Source organism: Scylla paramamosain, chromosome 16, assembly GCF_035594125.1.
Source record: "Scylla paramamosain isolate STU-SP2022 chromosome 16, ASM3559412v1, whole genome shotgun sequence".
Lineage (NCBI taxonomy): Eukaryota > Metazoa > Arthropoda > Malacostraca > Decapoda > Portunidae > Scylla > Scylla paramamosain.
The window spans coordinates 302501-326779 of NC_087166.1; the positions used below are offsets into that span (position 1 = coordinate 302501).

Consider the following 24279-nt stretch of genomic DNA (forward strand, 5'->3'; position numbering starts at 1 on the left):
TCCCTTTCTTTTTCCTTCTCTTCCTCCTTCGTCTCCTCCTCCTGTGTAATTCAATGAAAAATTTATGTAATTCTTCATCTTCTTTTCATTTCCCTCTTTCTTTTCTTTCTTCCTTCTTCCCTTGTTCTTATTCTCCTCCTTTTTCGTCTCCTTGTCTTCCTTCTCCTTCGTCTCCTCCTCTTCCACCTACCATTTCCACGTCCCTATGTTGAATCTCCCTCCTCCTCCTCCTCCTCCTCCTCCTCCTCCTCCTCCTCCTCCTCCTCCATTTCGTCCCCGCGGCGAAGAAGGGTGGGAGGTGTTGAGATACTGAACAAGGGAGGTGATGATTGGGTGGAGAGGGGAGGTAGAGGGAGAGGAAGGGAAGTGTTGAAGAGGGAACATGAAGGCAGGGTTGGTTTGGTGAAGGAAAGGTTTGGGAGAGGGTTGGGAGGAGAGTAATCGCGAAAGTGGAGGGACAAGAAGAGACTGGAGAAGGAGGAGGAGGGAGAGAGGCAAGAGATAGAAAGGGTAGATGAGGGGATATGAGATGAGGTATATGATGGAAGTGAAGAAGGTGATGAGGGAGGGAGAGAAGAAGAGTAATTCAAAGGAAGAACGTTGGAACAAGAGAAGGCAAAGAGGGAGGAAGGAAACGAGAAGGGAGAGAAGTATTAAGGAGGAGAAAGGAAGGAGGGAGGGAAAGATGAAGGCAAGAACTCGGAGGAAGGAAGAAGGGAAGGATGAAGGAGAATGTTGTGAGAAATGAAGAGAAGGAGAGAAGGGAAAAGGATGAAGACAAGGACTCGGAGGGAAGGAGAGACGGTTTGAGAGAAGCGAAGGAGAGAAGGAGGGAAGGACTTGTCAGGTGAGGAATGTCTCGTTGTGTGTATTATATCCTTTCTGAGTGACAACCATTGATTACTTAACAAGGTGTGGAGTTTTGAGACTACTAAGAACCTGTATGTGTGTATGTGTGTGTGTGTGTGTGTGTGTGTGTGTGTGTGTGTGTGTGTGTGTGTGTGTGGGAGGGGTGGGCGGGTCACGGGGAACAAGGAGCTGTCTGGCCCTTATGGTGACGCGGGTCAGGGTGGAGGGCGCGGGAGGAGGCGGCCGTCAGATAAGGGCGCCAGGTACTCGTATTTGGCAGGGTGGGCGGCGGTGCGTGGCGTAGGAACGACTGTATCACGGCAACCACTCATCCATCTGTGTGTGTGTGTGTGTGTGTGTGTGTGTGTGTGTGTGTGTGTGTGTGTGTGTATTACTTCAGTTTGTTCTATGTACAAATGGATGTGATTAATGTTTGTAATATTTTTTTATGTGTTTTTTTTTAACAATATTTATCTATCTATGTATTTATGTATCTATCCACCGATCTACTTGCCTACATCAATCCATCATTTATCTATGTATGTATGAACTCGTATGTATCTGTGTGTGTGTGTGTGTGTGTGTGTGTGTGTGTGTGTGTGTGTGTGTGTGTGTGTGTGTGTGTGTGTGTGTGTGTGTGTGTGTGTGTGTGTGGAGAACAACCTATCTTATCCATTCATTTAGCTATTCATCAATGTATTTATTTCAGTACGAGACCAAACTCGATAATTTATGGCTTCGTGATTCTACGTAAATTCTGAAATCAATATGAACTTCTGAGCTTAGAACTAACACACTGACATTAGGATGGAAGCTGATCACACGACCACTTCAAAGGTGACTTGTATAATATCACCTTATAAAGCGAAACAGATACTATAAATACACTACATACGACGTACGAGCCAAGGTCCCTATTTTAAAACACATTGGAGCCTCACAACGATAATATTTAAGTCTCTGAGGTGTTTGGCCGAGTTTTCAAGTATTTTATCCAGCGATGATACCTTATTCTTGTTAAATAAACACTAGAACCATGAAAGCTCCCTTGAAAACCTGAATAATGAAGGTCTGTATTTTGAAACACTTCAGGCTCTCATCAGGACAACTTTCAAGCCTCATAGATATTTAGATGGGTTTTCAAGAGTGTTCTACCCAGTGATAAGCGTAAAATTCTTGTTAAATGACCACTGGAATCTTGAAAACATCCTTGAAAACCCTTATGATTTCTACAAAGACTGTTGAAGGTAGCGAGGTAAGAAATGGTTAAGGATTCAGTCCCAGGCTTTTTCTGGTGGGAGGTGATGGAGCAGCAGGAACATAACAACGTAACCTAACCTGAATTGTGTTCCTACTGATGTTCACAAGTCCCTGATTAACCTTTTTGACTCCACGCTTTGAGAATTGACACCTTCAGTAGAGCTTTTTTTTTTTTTTTATAGCCTTTTTTGGTGTTCTAGTCCAGAATCCGCTCTCACACAAATAAAAATTTCTGCAGCTTCCCAAGGTTAATAAAATGTTGTCTTACGTAAGTTCAGAATATGATTTTTTGAAAGGCAACACTGACAGTCAACTCTAATTGTTTAAAGCTTTCACTGGCTGTAGTTATACTTTTGTTATGTGAGATTATGTGGGTAATGAAACAGAATATTAATTCCAACAGTATCATAAATCAAAGGGTGACGGATATTCTGCTGATGTTTTGCCAATACTCCCACGCAGGATTTCCCATAACTCATAAAGCAACAATATGGCGCCTTTCTCTTTGTTACACCCGCATATTGCCTTCAAAACTCCTCGATCAATGGTATTATGCTAATGTCCATTTGTTTCATCACTCCTACCTACGTACCTTTATCGAAATCTTTATAATAATCGAGTATATTAAGATGTCTTGTCACAATTTCCACTTATTACTCTTCAAAACTCTTCAGTGAACAATATCGCCGTGTACTGTCCACGATTTCCCACGTTTTCGTAAGGAACTTGTACACAAAAGAGATTTCAGGATACTATACAGTCATTTCAGGGCAAGTCTTGTTATTTGTGGAGAGAGAGAGAGAGAGAGAGAGAGAGAGAGAGAGAGAGAGAGAGAAAGCCGAGCATAACAGTGAACTCGAAGCAGACAGTGACAGAGATACAGCTAAAAAGAAGGCATCATTATATTCTGCAGCCTGTGTACACCTGCAGATAACAGTGGATTTGCAGCAGACAATTGTGGAGATGACGTGGTATTGCCCCTCCCCTCCCTCCCTCCCACCCCCCCTTGACTGCTCCACTAATCCTCCGTGACACCTCCATTCCCCTCGCATGACTTGGCAACACACGTAGTACTCCCGAGTCTATTCTACCGCTGCTACAATGCCCCGCGTCTCGAGCTTGTCTGTCATGTAATGTGTTCCTTGCCACTTCTTCCTTTGGTTTACCTTTCAGTGGTGTTGTTCTCGTCGTTCTAACTTGATGCTACTGGTAATAATAATAATAATAAGAAGAAGAAGAATAAAAATAATATGAAGATTAAGAATGAGAAAAATAAGAGTAATTCGTTACAATAATAAAAAAAACAAAAAAAAACTCAACTTATTTACCTACTTCTTTATTCATTAGCCTTCAAACTTCAAATTCAAATACTTTTTTTTCCAGCAAAACTTAAAATATCATTATTATTAATAAGGAAAGTTATCAACAATCTTACATTACTTTCAAAATTACCATCATTAAGAAAAGCTTGCAATCTATTTATTTATTATTATTATTATTTTTTTTCTTTCCCTAGACAGGACTTATTTCCCACATTTATTATCTCTTGATGTTCGATTCTATCCCATATAGTTTCATAGTCGTGGAGTGCGTGAAGTATGTCAAACTGATATCAACATTGCCTCTCCGCCATCTGCTTATAATGTACATACGTATATACATGAAGGCAGTCCTGACACTCACTGACTCCACTATGCACAATACACTGCCATCGTAAGACCTTCACTGTAAAGTCACGCCTGTAAACAAGTCGTCAACTAACCTTACAGTGAACATTTTCAGCTATATGTAGTGTTATTCAGATACTCTATTTTACGTGCTAGCAGTCAGCTGTAGGAGTAAAATCCTACTTCTAATCTTGATGTCTGATTTGCACTACATTTGCACCATTTGTTACTCGTTGTACCCTGACATACATGCGTCTTCACATGAACTTTATCAGATCATAAGCCAAATATTTTTTTATGTTTTAATGGACTAACAACAACAACAAAAAAAAAAAAAAAAAGGAAAGAATATCTTATCCCATGATATACACGTACTCAAAACTAAACATCTCGCTCATTCTCCCTACACTGGGCTTCACTGCCTGATGGTGCAGTCACTGTCCAGCATAAAGGTGTCTGTTTGATCCGTCATGCGCATCAATGTTTTCATCACAAGAGAAATCACACACGTAAATATTGAATAGCACAACACAACGGGTGTCCTTCTAGCCCGTATTAGTCCCCCTGGCTCGTTCTCTCTGATTGGACGCCACAGACTTAAATATAAAAATTTACGCCACTACTACCTGTGTCTACAATTTCGATGACTCTTCTACATCGATACGTATATGATCTTAATATAAATAAATGCAAAAATAAGTTTTTCTTATGATTCTGTATACGATAAAGAAAGATTAGACACGCTCACTGGGCGAATTTCACCTGGCTGGTATGCACGTCACGATGAAGCAAGGCAAGCGCACCCTGCTCTACACAGACTACTGCAAACTTGTAACCTTTATTTAGTCATCCGACAGATTAGGCAAGTGTTCTTCAAACCTGAGTCCCTGCACTTTTCCGGGAGCTTTTGCGAAATTCATGTACCGTAGCGCCAAGGATGATAAATTACAAAAAAAAATACACGAATATTTGATATTTTCTCCATATTTAAGACTGAAAATGCATAAATAAAAGTAATATGTCTCTATTTTCAGCATAGGAAATAGCTAATAAAATAAACAAAACAAAGCAACACATCTCAAACTCGTGAGGCTTGAGTTGCGTCTGAGTGTAACATGCTATAACATAAATTTGTAATACTTTGATCTCATTTTAAACTAATTTCCTACACTTATAATTTTCCTCCTAAAACATCTGTCTTTTCGTGGTGCACATTATACACACAGGCCATGTCATGTACCCTTCCATGCACCACATTTTTTCCAAGCATCCTTTGAGGAAAAAAAAAAAAAAAAAAAATGCACCGTGGCTATTACTGGATTAGGCTACCACTGCTGTCATCCGCTGGCGGCTAGGTAGACTATAGAGAGGCCTTGCTACTATCATGATTTTTGTTCCACCGTAGTAAGAGAGCTTGTAACACTCGGAGTACTTATTCATAACCAAATGACTGAAACGTAGAAGATTTGACACCAACTCTGAAACAAATTAACATGTACTGTAGTTGGGTAGGGCTGGAGAAAGGTGTAATTTTTGTTTCCAATGGAGCAACGAAAAATCCCAGATGCCAGAATACCTAACAGTCAAGAATACAGAGAAATCACTATGTAAATGACTCCACCACTTCAACAAGCTGTACTAACTATGCCCACAAAATCACAATCATCTTTCATCTCCCACCAAGACGACCAGATGTGTGTGTGTGTGTGTGTGTGTGTGTACTTCTAATAGAATTTGCTTGTATGAATGTGCTAACACAAATAATCACGAGTAAAAAAAAATATAACTAAATTCTGCACATAATAGAGACCAAAGTAGTGGTTATCAAGACAGTCTGCACATGACTAGTAATGTTTGAAGAAAGTATCTAGTTTGTTTACAAGGGTTAGGGAGACTTATAGCTGAGTCTATCTCTGAGTCTAACACAAAACAAAACACACAACCCGATCCATTATATCAGATTATGCTTGTTCTATTTTTTCCTCTCTTTGGTGAGGATGGAAAAGTTTATCTTGGCTCCTGGTAGTTTGTTTATCATTATCATTATTTCTTTCTTCTCAACCTAACATTAAACGTGCTGAACAAGACTAATTACTAATGCCAGCTTCCTCGGGCGAGTGATCTACCACTGAAGCCTCATCCATCTCTTTTGAGCCTGTCACTGTTCTCTCTCTCTCTCTCTCTCTCTCTCTTGCCGCGTTGTAATTTTTTGTCAGTATCACCACCGTATTTCCTTCCTCTTCCATAGCCGCAGTGTTATCCTAATTGTTATTTCCACTGAATTCATCAAGAAGCGTAAGCCGAGTAGAATTTATACTGCAGAAGACAGAGTAAGACTGAGACGGGGGATCAGCTGCTGTGACCACTAAAGGGAGCACCCATATGTCAGTACGTCAACACTATTGCCATCAGGACTATCGCCTACCACGTCTTCCACGCCGCATTTTCTTTCTTTCTGTTCTTTTTTTTTTATAATTTTTTATACAGTACCTAAAATCTCCATCATCGTCCAGTTAGGCTATTGTGATGATCTCAACAAGTATAGCCAAGCCTAATTCACCATAAACTAAATTAACCTTACTGGTATTCTACGCTACTACCTATACACACTTGCAAATATAACGCGGTGAAAAAAAAAATAAATGAAAATAATAAAAATAATAATCCACGACTGATACATGTGAAATGGTGAGAATGAAGATGTGCACGATGACACAAGCAGGAGGCGCCAGGGTGTGACGGCCTGCTAGCCAAACACTGCCTGCCTTGGCTCTCAACACAGGCTGGTAATTACAACAGATAACGTTAAGGATAGTTCTTACTGGGATAACATGAACACCACACGCAAATAACAAAATCATGCCTATGTAGTAAAAGTAATGGTAGATGGCTTCAAAGGAGCCGATTAGGAGGCTGCCATGCTGAAGGCTATGATGACACAAAACAACATTACTGGTATCCACGAACACACTATCTCCAGCCACGGGTACTCACCTCCCAGCTGTCTTGTGGAAGTACTGTAGTCTTATCTCGAGGCACGGTCTTTCCTTTCTCCACACACAACACACACACAAATAAAAGTTTCCCAAGCGTGTCTCCCTCACTCCCGCGCGAGTCGCCTCCCCACTGCCGCTGTTTACATTAAGGCGGCCTGTCACGTGTCGTAACTGGGCCTCCGCAATTTATTATTTACATATTTTACATGATCTCCACATTACTTACATATTATCCATAGTTTCTGTATTTATTTTGTTAACTTCTCTTAATATGTAAATACTGAATACGCTTCAAATTTAATCTTTTAATCCCTAAAAAATATATCTCCAAATTATACATCATTACATTTTTTTTTTTTTCATGTTTCGAAGAACTCTTCATTTAAGAATACTGTGGCCATGCTGTGAAGGATTATACAATGGATACTGATCAAGACTACATAACACTAAGCATTTTGTCTTGCCTGGAGGCGGCACAGCACTCCTGTCTTGTGAAAGCAATATCTCTTATATACATACATATATGTATATATATATATATATATATATATATATATATATATATATATATATATATATATATATATATATATATATATATATATATATATAACGCATATTTCTGAAGAAACTGACATATTACATGTAGCAAATTGGGGATGACTGTTGATTTGATCGCCCACAATCTCAGCTCAGTCTATAACAGTCCTGGTGCTTAGCGCACTTTGTAGTAACATAATAGCATCTCTAAATATTTATGGTTTGGTGCTCAGTGCAATGCCTCCCGAAGAGAACACAGCGAGTACATCCAGTGGTCACGTTCCCACCCAACACAGAAAAAAAAAAAAAAATGTTCCTATCATAATCTGTTTTCTTGGGTTTGTTATGTATACATTCGAGTGTGTGTGTGTCTGTGTGTGTGTGTGTGTGTGTGTGTGTGTGTGTGCGTTGTTTAAATCTACACACACGATGTACTCTTCCGGGAAGCAGGGATGCCTATAAACAAGCATCCAAGTACGCGCGATCACATGAGTGGGCGTATTTGTGTCTGGCGGGTTTGTGTGTCAGCGCGTATGTGTGCATGTGTGTCCAAGGTCACGGCCCAGCTGAAAGAGAGAGAGAGAGAGAGAGAGAGAGAGAGAGAGAGAGAGAGAGAGAGAGAGAGAGAGAGAGAGAGAGAGAGAGAGAGAGAGAGAGAGAAGGTGGAGTCGCAAGGGGAGGAGAGAGGGAGATGGTAAAGATGGATAGAGGAGGATGGTGTCAATGCAGGAGAGTGAAGTGGAGGAGGAGGAGGTGGAGGAGGAGAAAGAGGAGGAGGAGGAGGAGGAGGAGAGGAATGACGTAAGGGTACTGGCAGATGTTCGAGAGTTATCACAGCAAGAGAGAGAGAGAGAGAGAGAGAGAGAGAGAGAGAGAGAGGCAGCTGGTGAAGACCTTACTAACTGAAGCAGACTTTCTGAAGGAGGGTAGGACATCAGGCTGCCACGGGACACACTCAGAGTCATCACAAGCAAATCTTTTCCCTTCCACTTACAGTCTGCTAGGTTACAATCACGGAACAATCAACCTCACGTGTTTCTGAATAAGTGCTGCATTTTTTAATTATTCATTTTTATCTATTTTCTTATTCAGGAGATGGATTCTGGGCGTTAGTCGTAAGTACACAGCCTCCCCGCACGCCCGAAGCCTGCTGGGGTGCTCCTGAGAGGGAAAGGGGAGGGAGGGGTGGGAGTGTGGGAGGAAGGGAGGATTAAAGAAGGGAGTGCATTGAGAAGCGCCTTTATTCGCAACACATACTATTTATTATACACGAGGAGCACGACACATCTGCAAATCATGATTATATTTTATTACTTTTCTCAAACACTTACTTATTTGTGTCCCATAAGTTTTACAAAGTTGAACAAATACGAAATATGTTGAGGAATTATAAGTTGAGGAATATTTATTGAGAGGAAAAAAAAATACATATACTTCTTTCTATATATCAAAGCCGTCAGCAAATAACTCACTGTTAAGCAACATTTTTTTTTTCCACTAGAGAAAAACATGCCGTGTTTTTTCTCTTACAAAGCACGACTCACATTTCGAACACCGTCATTAACGATTTTCCAAGAGACTTAAATGTTGAGTTTAGCTTTTACTTCTTTTTCTGAACCTATCTCCTACAGACTCTTAAAGCTACGATACAAAAGGGGACGTGTAACACCTAGCGTACACACATACACAACACCAACACGAGGCGCACAGGGACGCCTACACACGTACACACCACCACTAGGGAGCGTACATGAATGCTTTTAACAAACCTACGAGTACACAGCACCACTACAAGGCGCAACACCTCACCAAGCAGTCCACGGAGGGCAAGATCAAGACCAAGGTTTCTCTGTCAGTAGACCGTGGGCAAGATTTCCAGGCATACGCATAGCATTGAAACTTCGCCTCACGGTCGCCGCCTAATCACCGTGTCATGCGGAGGTGTGTCAGGCCGTCCAGGGAAGGGATCAGTGGGTAAGCGGTTTCTACGCTGCTCTGTACTGTACACAAGAGGCAGTAAAGACGTAGTGAGCGGCAGTGAGACTACTAATACTGCGTGGTGGAGGGATGGGCTTGATGGGGCGGGGCACTGAGAAAAAGGGAAGATGCTACGAAAATTAACGTTTCTGCTACATTGTTTTCCACTGTTTTCCTCCTGGACAGCAACATTTATGACTACAGTTTCTTTTCCTTTCATTTTCACGGAAGAAACTTATCTCTTAATCCCACCAACATCAAGATATGATACTACATGTGTATTTATCCAACTTATTTGTCATTCATTTTCGTCTTCCACAAACATACTGACTTACATTAAATTGGCCCAGTACTGACTAACCTAAACTCGCCTAAGACTAGTGACCTATGCTAATGTAATATAACTTAAAACGCTTCCCTCTGGAGGTTGTCAGGCTGGAGACTGTGTGTTGCCGGTACCGCTACTGCTGCTGCTGCTACTACTACTACCACTACTATATATTACTGTTACTACTACTATTACTAATTCTCTCTCTCTCTCTCTCTCTTACACACACACACACACACACACACACACGAAGCAAGGCTCTCCATCAAGCTTCTTGTCAACTAGACTTCACTTAGTCTCATAGGAAGAGGAGGAGGAGGAGGAGGAGGAGGAGGAGGAGGATGGCACAAGGTCAATGCGAGGGATCCCTGATGGCCTGTGCCCGCCGCCACGTCTGCCATGAATCGTGAGTCACCCTCCCCTCCTTCTCCCCGCCTTACTCAATCACTTCTTTCTCCTCCTCCACTGATCCGTCGCACCACTGTGTTGAGGTTCATAAGTTCCCAAGTGGCGTGACTCATCCCAGCCCTCACTCATTCCTACTCACTCCTCACTCAGCCTTATCTTATGCCACGGGGGAGGAGATGACAGACTAGAAAGTGTGTGTGTGTGTGTGTGTGTGTGTGTGTGTGTGTGTTATTACATAACTTGCTCTCATGATATTTTAATCTTGTGATTTTACTCAACACACCTCAACTAAACTGTATTTATGATTCACACGAGTGGTGAGTGTGTCGCCCGCCAGTTTTGACCCATTGCTAACTACTCACTGCCGCTGTCACGGCACAGTGACCTCATCTTATCTGGCGGTTACTTTTCTCATCCGCTACAGAAAGTCACGTAAACTCACAGCTGAAGAATTATATATCAGATAGATGTTCTCGCCACCTACAGGCGATAAATATTACTAAGTAAAATTAAAATTACCACCCTTAATTGACATACTGTCAAACTATCAACTAGTTTGGCGATTGCACTGCCGTCTGGCCATAGATTGCTGAACTACTGAGTGTAATACTCCCTAGTGGCAAGCTTTCAAACTAGTTCAGTGACTGCACTACCACCTAGCGGTAGATTTGTGAACCCTATCAATCCTTAACTGCCAAAGCAGCTTATAAGTATATATCGATGAACCATCAGTGATGGACTTATGGTTCATGGGGAGGTGCAGCTCAAACATACTGACGGGGCTTCCCGTCACTCAGTACACACGTGCGCCACAGCAGTTTGCAGGAAGGAGAGCACTTCACAGCGCTGTATTGGCACCACTCAGTTACTTAGCATTACATAGATAACTGACGCTGCACAGTGCCCCTAAAAACCATGTATATAAAATGTGGGAAGCCCTTCTCTAAACCTTCTGTTCTAACCTATTATGTATTCATTTATCATGATGTCCTGTACTATCCTATCTTGTTCTTTTGTCTCCTGTTGGTTATCCTACCCAGACAGCGTCTTACCTACTCTATCCCTCCTTACTTGTGTGTTCCGCCGCACTCCCCTGCCTTGCCTAGAGGCTGGGCGCGGGCGGGGGCGGCGCGGATGGTAACAGCGGTGGGTGTCGTGTGTGCCAGGGCGAGGTCAGGGGTCAATGGAAGTATTGTGTCCCCGGTTAGGAAGATGCTGAGTCACGGAATCACTGGTGACGTGTGATGAATTGCCTCGGTGAGGAAGGAGGGAATGAAGGGAGTGAGGAGCAACCCAAGCAGAGTCTGCCTGTGCCACTGTGTTGTGTTGCCCTGGCGGGTCTGCCTGCGAGTGTCTGCTGGCGTGGGTTCACTGCCCAACATACCAACACGCCGGTCACTCAGGCTTAGGGGAGTGGAAGTCAAGTATTTTATATAGATTTCATTCAAGTATACTCCACCCACAAAGATTTCTCCATGGAGGTTTAGCCCAAAATGATGAGGCAGTTATTTTTGGGATAATCTTGTCGGTGGAATGTTCATAAGGGAAATGAATCAAGTGGAGACTTACGGTTTGCGCTGCAGTAAGTCCAGACACAAAAAAAATTTCCGAAACGACTTTTTTTTATAGCTAAATGTTTTTGGACACGTCTAATCAACCTACACCTATGTTCAGGTGGCCTTTCTATCTAATACACACACACACACAGGGCGCGGCGAGGCAGCACAGCACACTATTTACATCACTCATGTACTCCTCCACCATCTTGTCCTTGCGTGCTTCTGCTCCACCTCATCCTATTGTACTTAACTCCATGATATGAAAAGGTAACACTTGGCACACTCCCTATGAAGCAGCAGATATGTTTTGATTTCTATGATTTGGTTGTATTTAGTATGAATGAGTCCCTGATTCTCTGCACGTCAGTCTTCCCAGCGTGTGTCTCTGGGCTGTGGTGGGGCGACAAGGCAGAATAACACTGACACATCACGGCCTAGTTATAATCTACGCGACTCACGAATACCTGCCTTCCCGACCAGGTGAGTCAGCCAGGCCGGTCTAAGTACTAACAGCAAGGTTACAGGCCCTTATTCCGAAACGTTTTGCTCTCACCAAGACCATTTCTAAAAGCCACGGAGATGACTCACCGCATTCTTAAGAGTAGCTTCATCTAGAGACGTTAGAAAATGGTCAAGTTGTAGCGCGAGGTGTTTCAGAATATGATCCTGTGTCTGTGTCTGTGCCGAGTGGAGTTAGCACACGAGACACGTTACTACAATAGCCTCACGGGGCAGCTATGTACAGTGTGGAGGGAGGCGCGGCGAGACACCCACCCTACCTCCGAGCCGGTGCACTGAAAGAAAGGATACGCAAGCGTCCCTCTGTAGCGTCCTGCAGCCGTGTACCGCGAGCTGCTCCCAAATAAATCCCCACACGAAGATTTCACCACGAGACTTCCCCCAGATCATTCCCTCATGGCAAATTAAGTTAGGTTGAGATGTGTCAGGTCAGGTTAGGGAGGAAACACCATAATGGAGAATGATACTGGGTGAAATTTGCATGGAGGAATACTTGAAGACAAAAATTACTTGGGTGAAATATACACAGTAGCCTTGCACCATCTCAGCTGGATATATATATATATATATATATATATATATATATATATATATATATATATATATATATATATATATATATATATATATATATATATATATTACGAGGCTCTAAACTAATGGAAGTGCAGGAATCTGAGAGAGCACTCAGGACACTCACACACGGACATTCGTGTAACTTTCTTCACATTGCACTGACGAGGCTAAGCTAGAGATGAAATAAAGATGACTTAAGGGTAAAGGGTTTTGGGTAATGGTCCTTCGTCAGACTGCCACTCCTCGTCCTGGCAGCGCTGCGGGCCTCCTGGGGGCTGCACGGGATGCGGCATGGGCGGGTGTTGTTCGGGAAAGGGCTTTTGGTCATTCATGCTTTCGTTTTATCATCTTCCTCGTCGTCATTTTCTCACTCGGAAGTATCATTGTTCAGTCCTTTATCTTCATTCCATCTTCACTATTGCAGTCTTGACATAAGGTGAAGATTAAATCGTAATCATTTTCACATTTTCTTTCTCTCTGACATGCGAGGAAATATAAATATAAAGTCACACATTTCTTGCTTTCTTTCCTTTCTACTCTCTACTCTTTACGACTAAGAAGAATTAAAGTGATATTTTCTGTTTAACTCCCTTTTTTGCACGTTCTTATTGACCACTCAGGAAGAATAAAGTCAGATTTTCTATCCACCTCCCTTACTCTGTCTCCTTAACGACGGAAGAAGGATAAAGTCACATATGAGAAAGTACACCCTTTCTCACAGTCAGCCCTCAGAACCCCGCCGCCTGGACCCATCCTTCAGCGAGGGAAGACCAGAGACTGCCAGGAACACCACATAAGGCACTCGACTCCCCTTCGGCGGGACCAGGAGCTCAGGAAAGAGGAATAGGAAGATACAGGAAGACCACACGAGACTTCCACTGCTATTCATCATCTTTCTTCTTCCTCCGTTTTTTCTATGTACTCTATCTCCTTTTTCTCTCTTCTTCAGCGTTTAACGGTTTGGCATGAGTTTGGCGATGCTCTTTTCCGCCCACTCCAGCGCCTCCTCCTGCCGGGGATGACGCTGCAGACGCGGAAGGACAGTGGAAGTATGAAGGGAAGATGTACTCGTGAATGAAGAGGTTTGAAAATGAGAAACTGAAGGGAGAGTTGGAAGGTGACAAGGAGGGAGAAGGAGAAGGAGGGAGGAAGGGTGTGCGGGGAGACAGGAGTGAAGGAAATGAAGGAACCAATGACATAATGAGAGAGAGAGAGAGAGAGAGAGAGAGAGAGAGAGAGAGAGAGAGAGAGAGAGAGAGAGAGAGAGAGAGAGAGAGAGAGAGAGAGAGAGAGAGAGAGGAGAAGCGCACACACACATACACACACGCACGCAGCAACATGCAAACAGAAAGACACCCAGAAAACTGAGACAGGGAAGGACAGACAGATGGAGAGAGCGAGTGTCAGAGTGAGAGTCAGAGGGAGACACAGAGGATGAAAGACTAAGAGGCAGGAAGGGAGTGAGTGAGGGATGAAGGGAGGGAGGGCAAGGCAGAGATGGTCAAGGCTAAGCACGATCTCAGCCCGGCCTCCTGAGACACGTTCTGCAGCACTTGACCAGGAAGAACTTGGTGGTGCACATGTGCTTGAGGCGGCGGCATAGCTTGGTGTCCAGACGATCCCTGCACCGCCTCTGCTGACCTGCGGGAGGAGGGAAGGAAGACGAGGGGGGTTGGGTCAAGAGGTCGAGATGGATAAGAAAGGTCACTGAGGAGAATATACGATTGATTCTCCTCCTCCTCCTCCTCCTCCTCCTCTTCCCTCTACTGCGTGCAAGTCACTTTGCTGCCCCGATGATCGGTCTGCTCCCTCGCTGATCTCGCGTATTAGAGCCGAGGCGCGCCGCGGAGGACACGCAGAGAGGGAGGAGGGATTATTGTTTATTTTGTACGAGAGAGAGAGAGAGAGAGAGAGAGAGAGAGAGAGAGAGAGAGAGAGAGAGAGAGAGAGAGAGAGAATACACATACACTAAAGCCTCACCTCTTCTGTTCTTGGGGCACCGCTGGTTGTGACACGCCATTTTGTGCTTGGGCCGCTCCTCCCTGACACACGCCTTGCTCGCCTCCTGTGTTCTCACGTCCACGCACTTCACGTGGCGGATCTGGTAGCCGCCCCCACATTGCCTGAGGGAGGGGCGAGGGGTGATGGGTGGCGGGGGAGCAAGGGTGGTAAATACGTGACTTGAGGTGGTGTGGTGATGATGACGGTAATGGTGATGAAAGTGGTGATGTTTTAATGCTTAGTAGTGTTTTTGTACGGGGTATCGTGGAGTCATGGTGGTGATAGTGAGGATAGTGAGGTCGTGAAGGTGGTGGTGAAAGTACGAGTGTTGTATGGGGTTTGTATGGTGGTGATGGTGGTGTTGTAGTGTGGTATATCTGTGTGGTTGTATTGTATGGTGGTAAGGGTTGGATCGTCGTGGTTTTGTGCGGTAGTGACGGTATTGTGTGGTGACGGTGGTGGTGATGGTGGTGGTAGTGGTGATGGTGGTGACTGTGGATGAAAACCAGAAGTCTTACAAAGAATTACCACTAACACATAGAAACGTAAACACAAAGGCTTCTCAGGCAGTATCATCACACTAAACACACACTGAGCAGCAGGAGAAGGGACAGGACAACTTATGGGGTTATCACTATGCTTGAGTGTGACTTTGGCGCCTTCAAGCCTCCACCCACCTGGTACAGAGGCTCCAGGGGCCCACCACCCACTGCACGCAAGGCTCGGGGTTGCAGGGCTCCACCTCGTAGGGCTGCTCGGATGCGGGGCACAGGAGGTCCTTGGGGCAATGCACGTCCCGGACCCTCTCGCCGGTGCCGCATTTAGCCGAACACTCGCCCCAGTTCCCCGCCACCCACTCGCCGCACTCCTCCTGCCGCGGGGAGAGACCACGGTCGTCAGGAGTGTGGAAGCTTGTCTCCTGAACCGTATCAGCCCCGATCGCCATGTTTTTTTTTTTTTTTTTTGTTCCCGTGGCGTGTCTGAGTGACTCTTATCGCTGAGGAAAGAGCCTTCCTTCCCTCGGCCACTGTTACCTTCTATCATTCGTCTTGATCTCTTTTCAATAATTCTAACTTTTTTTTTTCCCCACGGGCCACAAGGCGCCACTATTACCAGCGATACTTGTATGGGGCACAGTCGCCATCAGAAGACAGGTAACCTTCTGCATTTATTTTCACTGTGTTTTGTACTTTCAATCTCAAGTCTCTTGATCTGATGACATTCTCCTTACAAAGCCTAACAACTGGCTGGCTCTTAGCAGACTGAAAGACTTGAGAGGAAACGCGAAACACAAGGAAAATGAGTGTTATGTTACTCGTCTTCTGATCATGACTGCACCCACTCAGGTTCTTCATCGCTAACCTGACGTGAGAAGCACTCAGGGCTGCTTCTTTTAAAATATCACCTTTTCATTATTGCTTCCTCCAACAACAAGGGTAAAACTAGTGTATCTATATATATTACCAACTTTCTACCTTAATTAGGTTAATTTTACTCTGGTAGTCGGCCACGTGAGGAGCAAATAGAGTTAACAAACGGAGCAAGGACTTATTGAGAGAGTGTGTTAAGTGTGTGGTGTTGTAATATCACAGGCTCCTGATGGTGCAGACAGAATAAGACAGCTCCTGGAACTAGCAACTGTTGCAGAAACATTAGTAGCGTTGAAGAGTTCTAGGAAAAGTTGATGAGGGCGTGGGAGGTGTTTCCGGAGCATGAGAAATGTCAGGAGGAGTGAAAAATGTGCTGTCGGGTTAAGAAAGTGTTGAAGGAGCACGAGTTCTTTACTGGGGAGCGATGAATGCTTGGGAGCGCTGGAGGTGGGAGTGTTGTGGAGGGAAGGAAGGGGCGTGGGAAGTGATGGGAAGGCTCTATGATTGATGTTGGAGATAAGGAAGTGTTGCGTGAGGTGGGAGGCGTCGGGAAGACCCAAGTGGTGCAGTGGAGGCAGAGGGCTCACCGTGTTGCAGGGCTGCAGGCTGGACGGCCGGGGGCGAGGACACAGGGAGGCGTCAACGATGCTGGTTGTGGTGTTGGTTACTGCCTCACACACCACCTCCCGCTCTCGCGAACCGCCGCCACACTCCACGGTGCACTGCAAATCACACACACACACACACACACACACACACACACACACACACACACACAGAGTTAGATTTCAGGAAGAATTAGGACAGTCATGTGTTCGGATGTGCCCAGGAAAGCATTTAGAGAACGCATTCCCGAGAACATACGAATTTATTTCTCATTTATTTCAGATTTGTAAGATTAGGAAGTGATGCAAGAAGTTAATATTTCTTTCAACGCTTCTCTCCTTCCGTCTAAGGCAAGACATGCCGGACACTGAGTGGGGATTATACTCATGACATTCTTGATGTAATAATCACTCCAGCTGAGCCCACTCGCCCCGTCCATCTTATTCAGTGAGCTTACGAATGGGGCAATTAGCTATTTGTTGGTGTAGTCTCTGTGTGCAAACAAGGAGTGGAGTGGAGGGCAAAGGTGAAGTTGTTGCGGTGGGTGATATGAGCGGCGGCTCCCACGACCGCCGCTCACTGAGTGATTAATGGCTCACCTCTGACCAGCTGCCGAAGCTCCACCGGTGCTGCGGTACGATAGTGTTCCCGGCGGTGTCTGGCATGGGGGCGGGGGTGGCGTGGCTCGCGGTCTCCTCCGCCAGGTTGTGCAGGGCGTCCACCGCCTCAACCCCCGTGTGGAGCAGGACCTTTTTCCTCATTTTCTTTTTTTTTCCCTTAGCCGGCAATTCTACAATCTCGATAACTTCAAAGTCTTCCACGTCAATCTTGTCCACAGCGATGCCCTGCGGCCGCTCTTCCTCCTGGGCGTCTGTGTCGTTGTCAGGCGTCACGTCTCTCAAGGGCTCCTCCACCATGGTGGCTTCGGCCTCTTCTTCAATGTGTTTCTTCTTTACAGGTTCTTCCAACACTGTGGGCTGCTCTGTCCTTGACAAGGGTCCCTCGGTGGCAAGTTCCTCAGGAGTGGTTTGTTCTGTCTGCTTCGTCGGCGGCGCCACACCTACGGGAGCTTCTGTCTCGGTGGCAACCTTCTCGTTGGAAAAGTGATCTATGATTTTCGTTTTTTCAGTAGTGACCGGTGTGGAGGAAGGCATGGGCTTGTGGTGATCCTCCGAGGCGGAAGTCACTTGAGGGTGAGTCGCGTCATCGCCCTGATAAGACTTGAGGTCAGGGAGAGTCTTGTCCTTAGACACCTGCGGCTTGGAATCTAAATCAATCTCATTGAGAGTTTCTGAGATGACATGAGAGCTTCGCGGCGGCTCTGAGGGGGATGGAGATTCCTTGCTCTCAAGTTGCACGCCGCCAAGCGCGCCGTCAGGAGTGGGGGTGATGGAGCTCACTTCCTCAGGCGTAACTGTCCCGTTGTTTATTTCACCAGCAGGTGTGCGTGTGGCATCCTGCTCTCCTGCACCCTCAGAGATAGTTGCAGCTTCCTCCTGATGGGTTGCGTCAGGTGAGGGAGGTATGAGCTCGGCGGAGTCAGGTGTGTCGGGGTCAAGTGGATGTGGGACTCGGGTCGGCCAGCTGGTGTGGTCAGTGGTTGCTTCAGTCGGCGTACTTGGAGGAGCCAAGGCCGGAGGGGGAGAGACTGAGGAGGACGTGGCCAGACCTTGCGTTAGGGAAGCTTCAGTCGCTGCACTGGTCTTGTCCTTGCTATGAGACACTGTTGTGGACGGCTGGGTTGTGGGCAAGACAGTGGCCACAGAATCAGTCGAGAGGTCGAGCGGTAGTGCGGAGGTGAAGGTGGAGTTGAATGGGTCGTCATTAGTAGGGAAAGGCGTGGGGTGACTCTTGATCTCTTCAGTGGTGGTGGGTGGCGGGGTGATGGTGAGCGGGGTTGTGGTGGAGGTTGGGGTGGCGTCAGGGATTGTGCTGGGTGGCATGGAAGTTGTGGCGGTGGATTGGTCATGTGGAGTGGGACTACTAATCGCTTGAATGATGGACACAGAGTCTGATGTGGTGGAGGGGAGTAGAGGGGAGGTGGTGGCGGTGGAGGGACTGGGTGGCGGGGATGTGGTGGAGGAAGTTATGATACTCTGGGTGGATGTGGGTGAGGTAGTGGTGGTGGTGGAGGGTAGGATGGTGGAGGTGGGGGGTAGGACAGTGCTGGTGGTTGCTGAGGCTGTGGTGGACGAGAGCGAAGTAGTGACGGATGTGGTGGAGGTGGATGTCTGTGAGGTAGTACTGGTGGAGGTGGGTGAGGTTGTTGTGGTGAGTGAAGTCGTGGAGGAGGTGGTAGGGGTTGTGGTGGAGGTGGTGGAGTCAGTGGCGAGGCTTGAAGAGTGGGCGGTGAAAGGATCCTCCGAGAGCACTTCATGAATCTCTAGGTGCGTGTCCTCCTCCAGGCAATTACCGGTGCACTCCCGCACGCTGCGTGGCTCATCCTTCTCCCTGCACGCCAGCCCGCCCTCGCACCACACACGTCGGAACTGGACGCCCTCCCCGCACGGCGCCGAGCACTGCACACGAGACAACAGACACGTACACTCGCTGCCGCTCCTCCTCCACACTCATGCAATTAAGCTGAACAAATCATAAACAACATGAGAGTGGGATTCCCTAAAGACTTTTTGTATTCCCGGAAATTAACAAGCTAGAAATTATTAGTGCTTATTAGAGAAATAAAATATTCTAAAATGTAATGAGATGATTTTTTTTTTAGTCAACTCTAATATGTACGTAATGCCACCATTTCCTGTAAAGAAATAACGCCAGCATGGAAGCAGCACATGTATGCCACGGAAATAAGGAAGCATCATGGTAAAGCATATCACAGTAATGGGGGTTCAGTTCACCATACCGACGATGTCTCAGCGAGGAAAGAGTAAAGCTCTCTTGAAAATCGTGAAAATTTTGAAGAGCGCCAATAAGCGGCTTGCTTTAGTTCCGTCGACCCACCTTGGACCAGTTGCCGGCCTGCCACGTCCCGCATGTAATGTTGCCACACTGCCGCCGGTAGGGAGGCTGTGAGAGGGGGTCGCAGGTGCCACTGGGCGCCACGCACTCCACCTCCCGCTCCTCATACTCGCATGGGTCCTGGCCGCATGACTGTGGAGGCACGTAAGGGAAGGGCGGAGGTCACGCCGGTACAAGTCTGCTAATGTGCAATGTCATGCATCCTATTTATGGCAAGGCTTGGGTTACTCAACCTCCCGAGAGAGATTTGTTTATTCTGGTAGCAAATCTGACAGAAACGCGAAACGTCTGATGTGTAGACAACACTTGTTGCATCATCTGTGTGTGAGCCGCGCCACGCAACAGTACTCACCTTGCTCCAGGGTCCAACCTTCCACTCCAGCAGCTGCACGCATGGCGCCTGGCTCGGGCACGCCTCCGTCTCGTGGGGTTTTCCTGACTGGTCGCAAGCGGAGTCCAGCAGCGCCATCTGTTCTGTTGGCCCGAAAGAGCGGACGCAGATGACGGTCCGTCGCCTGATGCCTCCCGCGCCGCAGGTGACGGAGCACGATTGCCACGGCCCGGACCACCACCACGCTGGGCAGGCGTGGGTGTTACATGTACGGGAGCGGTCTTTGGGGCGCGTCTGAGAGCTGCAGTAGCGGTCTTCGACAAGTCCAGCTTCTTGTTCCATACACTGCACCCGGGACACCTGCAAGCACACATATTCGCACGTGTAAGGCCTGTGTTCAGAAACACTTTGCTCTCTCACTGCGACTATTTTCAAAGGCCACAGAGGTGATTAGCCGGGTTCACAAGAGTGTTTTTTTCCTGTTAATAATGTGGAAATTCTGTTTATCTGTCGCTATAACCTTAAAAACACCCTTAAAAACCCGTGCACCTTCAAGTAAAGCTTTTTGAAAATGGTCGGGATGTGAGCAGAAATGTTTCAACGTATAGCGGTAAATGTGAGTATATGTATTATATAGGCTCTGGGGCACACACTGAGCGCTCTTTCCTTGCAGCACACGCAGTGACGCTCACCCATCAAAGAGCTTACCTGGGTACCGCTGCCGCAGGTGACGGAACAGATGGACCATTCGGTGTGGCGCCAGGAGAAGCTCGGGATGTAGGTGGCGTTGGCGTGTGGCAGCGTGTACTCCCAGGACACGCCGGGGTTCTCCGTCTGGAACAGGAGCTAGAGGCCCAGTGGCGACGTTAGTACATGATGATGATGATGATGATGATGATGATGATGATGATGACGATGATGATGATACTACTACTACTACTACTACTACTACTACTACCACCAACAATCACTCCGTAGCCTCGAGTTCTCCACTTCTTCATCAATGACACTTTTATAATCTATATATTTCTGCTTTATGTTTATTAGTAACGTTGGACAAGAACGATTGAAGAAGTATGAATGGCAGTGTGGCTTAGGCACACACACACACACACACACACACACACACACACACACTGAACATCGTGTACTCATCCACCTCACTCCTCTCTCTCTCTCTCTCTCTCTCTCTCAAGCCAGAAAGAAACCTCCGTCACTACAAGGAGTCTTATTTTTCCTTCCGTTAGAGTCAGCAAAGGTCAAGTAGTCTCGCATTCCTGGCCTAAACTTACTGCTTGCATTTCTCACGGCAAGGAGAGGTGAGGAAACAATCACGGGGAAGTACTGTGACGTTTCCTGCATGATGATTCGCTTGTTGAATTCATGAAGGTCTCTCTCATTAAGGTCATTGTCTGTTAGTGTTCTTTGGCGATGAGGAAAGGGAACAGGAAGAAGGGGGGAAGAATGAGAGGAGGAGGAAGAGGGAGGGAACTGATAAATGATGGTATGACTAATGGCAATTGATAGTGACAGGTGATGGTGAGGGGATGAAGAGAAAAAGGAAGGATGTTAGAAAGAAGGGACAGATAAAGATGAAGATAAGGAAGGAAAAGAAGAAATGCCATGGAAATTTAAGGATAAGAGAATTATAAATAAAAAGAAAGTGAAGGAAGAGGATACAGGAGGAGTAGAAAGAAAGAAGGAGGAAGAGGAGAAAGAGGAGATGGGAAAGGAGGAAAGGATTACAAGAGAAACCTGAAAATGAAGAAAGAAGCCCAGAGAATGGCGCCACTTACCATGAAGGTGAGGGGCGTCTTGAGAGGCCCAGGCAGCAGCAGACTCTCCGTCTCTCCGTCACGGTCGTAGTACATCATGATGCCGTTAGCACTGTATTCGCCCGACCAGTGGATCACCCTGCAGACATCACACAAACGCCAGCATCAATACAAGCACCGTTAAGAGAGTCACTAACGAGAACACTGGATATAAAGTTTCCCGACCAGTTGATCACCCTGCAGACACCACACAAGCGCCAGCATCAGTACAAGCACCATTAAGAGAGTCACTACCGAGAACACTAGATATAAAGCTTCCCTTAGGCTCGTATCCTTAATTAAGTGGTTTCAATGACTTATCTCTTTGAGTTTCAAGAGTCTTTATTGCCGCTGATAGGAGTTTTCAACGCTGTTTATTTATTTTATTTATTTATTTATTTATTTATTTTGCAAATCCAGCATCACTGACACAGATTCGTATTCCCCAACGTTTCAGCGCCTTATCTCCAATACTTCTAAGAAACTTCAGTGTGATTTATTGAGGATTTCAAGGTTAGTTTCGCGATTCTGAAGGCAGTTTGACAAAGGTTCTGCGTCATCACCAGGTAAAAACTTTGTGCTCTTTAACCGATGCAAGACAGTTCTAATGAAAATTCTAAGTGTTTAGAAATACGGTCCCTGCTTCGTAATCCAGTCACTCTTAGTTCCTGTTGCTTCATGGTGAGACTTACAGTGACGTCTCTATAACATCCCTCTTATCTACCTCTCTCTCTCTCTCTCTCTCTCTCTCTCTCTCTCTCTCTCTCTCTCTCTCTCTCTCTCTCTCTCTCTCTCTCTCTCTTTCTTCGGCAGGTGCAGAAGCTCGAGGCGATTTTGAAAGAGCGAGGCATCAAGGGAGACAATGTTTTAAAAGAGTGCCGGGAAGGTGGAGCCACTTTGCCACTTGTGAAGGTAAACAGCATGAGTGTGGAGGGTCGCGGCCACCACCACCACCACCACCACCACCACCGCCACCAGCGCCACCAGCATCCCGGCAGCCTCATCCACCCTCTGGGAAATAACTCCTTCACCAGACAACAGACGGACAGATGGTGGATTCTACAAGGTCTTTTCTCCTTCTCATCCTCATTCTCTTCTTTTTTTCGTGGCCTACTCTTCCTTTTCGTCTTTTTTTCGTAATAGTAGTTATCCTTCTTGTTTACTTCTTCGTTTTTTTATTTTATTTTCTTCTTCTTCCTCTTCTTCTTCTTCCTTGCCGTCGTCGTCGTCATCTTCCTTCTTCTTTTTCTACCTTTCTTTCTATTTTGTTGTTGTTGTTGTTGTTCTTTTCATCATCATTCCATTCATCATCATCACCATCATCATCTTCTCCTCCTCCTCCTCCTCCTCCTCTTCCCCCAAGCAAGCCACAAGTCACCCCATGTTCCCTGTTCCCTCACACGTCTCTGCGCCACAAAGACCAAGGAAGATTACTGAGTCCTTGACCAAGACTGACTAACCTTCCATTTTCTGTAAGCTTCATTTCACTGCAGGATTCGTCTTGTCATGAAAGCTGATGTTTGTTTGTTTGTTTATTCGTCATCGTCATCAACAACAACAGCAACAACAACAACAACAACAACAACAACAACAACAGCAACAATGATAATGATAATGATAATGGTAATGATGATGATGATAATAATAATAATAATAATAATAATAATAATAATGATAATGATAATGAAGATATAAATAGCCATAAAAGAAAGCTCTATCAGTAACAAGAAGGAGAACAACAACAACAACAACAACAACAACAACAACAACAACAACAACAACAACAAAAACTGCAGCAATAACAACAACAACAACAACAAGAACAACAACAACAACAACAACAAGAGGAAGAAGAACAACAAGAAAAACAACAACAACAACAATAACGACAACAACAACAAGAGGAAGAAGAACAAGAAAAAATAACAACAACAATAACAACAATAACAACAATAATAATAATTCTCACTCCAAAAAAGACCAGTAAAATAACACAGTAACTTCAACAAATCAGTACCTGAGGTTGATACCTGAGTTGCGTACCTGAGAACTTAATGCCTTGCTGCCCACCTGTCTGTCTATTACCACTCTGAATACCTTCCTCGAGTACCGTTTTTGCTGCCCTCCCTTCTTCCCCACCTGTCTCCTTCACTTTCAAACTAATTTACTACCTGCCTCACCTGCTTCAGTACCCTATTGACCATAGCCACAATCATCATCATCATCTCCCACCATCGCCTCCTCCTACCTCATTATGTGTTTGCCTCACTCTGCCACCCGTGCCAGTACCTATCTCGTCTCTCAGTCTCACTTCTAAGCCCGTTTTCTATTAGTATTCTGTCTCATTTTACTGTTTACTCTCACAATTTCTCTATGACTTGTATTATTTCACTGTCTCTCCCTCCTTCATTCTCACTGTCTTCTCTTACACTATCCTAACTACTTCCTTAACTCTCCTTCCCATTATTTTCACCATCTCTCATTCTCTTCATTGTCTGCTTT

The 24279-nt window shown here is 45.6% G+C and overlaps 1 protein-coding gene and 1 long non-coding RNA gene across 3 annotated transcripts in view; both read right to left on the reverse strand.

Annotated features, from left to right (window-relative positions):
- LOC135107794 (uncharacterized) overlaps positions 1-7227 on the reverse strand; it is a 34259-nt gene extending 27032 nt beyond the window's left edge. The window contains exon 1 of the long non-coding RNA XR_010271991.1: positions 6771-7227. This is a non-coding gene — a long non-coding RNA (uncharacterized LOC135107794). The remainder of the gene's footprint in view (positions 1-6770) is intronic.
- Positions 7228-8535: 1308 nt separating this feature from the next.
- The window catches only part of LOC135107857 (A disintegrin and metalloproteinase with thrombospondin motifs 7-like), a 57481-nt gene continuing 41737 nt past the window's right edge, over positions 8536-24279 (reverse strand). Inside the window, exons 12-20 of one of the 2 annotated variants that reach the window (XM_064018155.1) lie at positions 21760-21877; positions 20672-20809; positions 19985-20323; positions 19615-19764; positions 17256-19175; positions 16638-16772; positions 15358-15551; positions 14660-14802; positions 8536-14320 (exon numbers count right to left, since the gene is read on the reverse strand). In XM_064018155.1, coding sequence (XP_063874225.1) covers positions 14199-14320; positions 14660-14802; positions 15358-15551; positions 16638-16772; positions 17256-19175; positions 19615-19764; positions 19985-20323; positions 20672-20809; positions 21760-21877 — 3259 coding nt within the window. In that variant the 3' untranslated portion in view covers positions 8536-14198. The remainder of the gene's footprint in view (positions 14321-14659; positions 14803-15357; positions 15552-16637; positions 16773-17255; positions 19176-19614; positions 19765-19984; positions 20324-20671; positions 20810-21759; positions 21878-24279) is intronic. The other variant, XM_064018156.1, reaches the window with a different exon arrangement.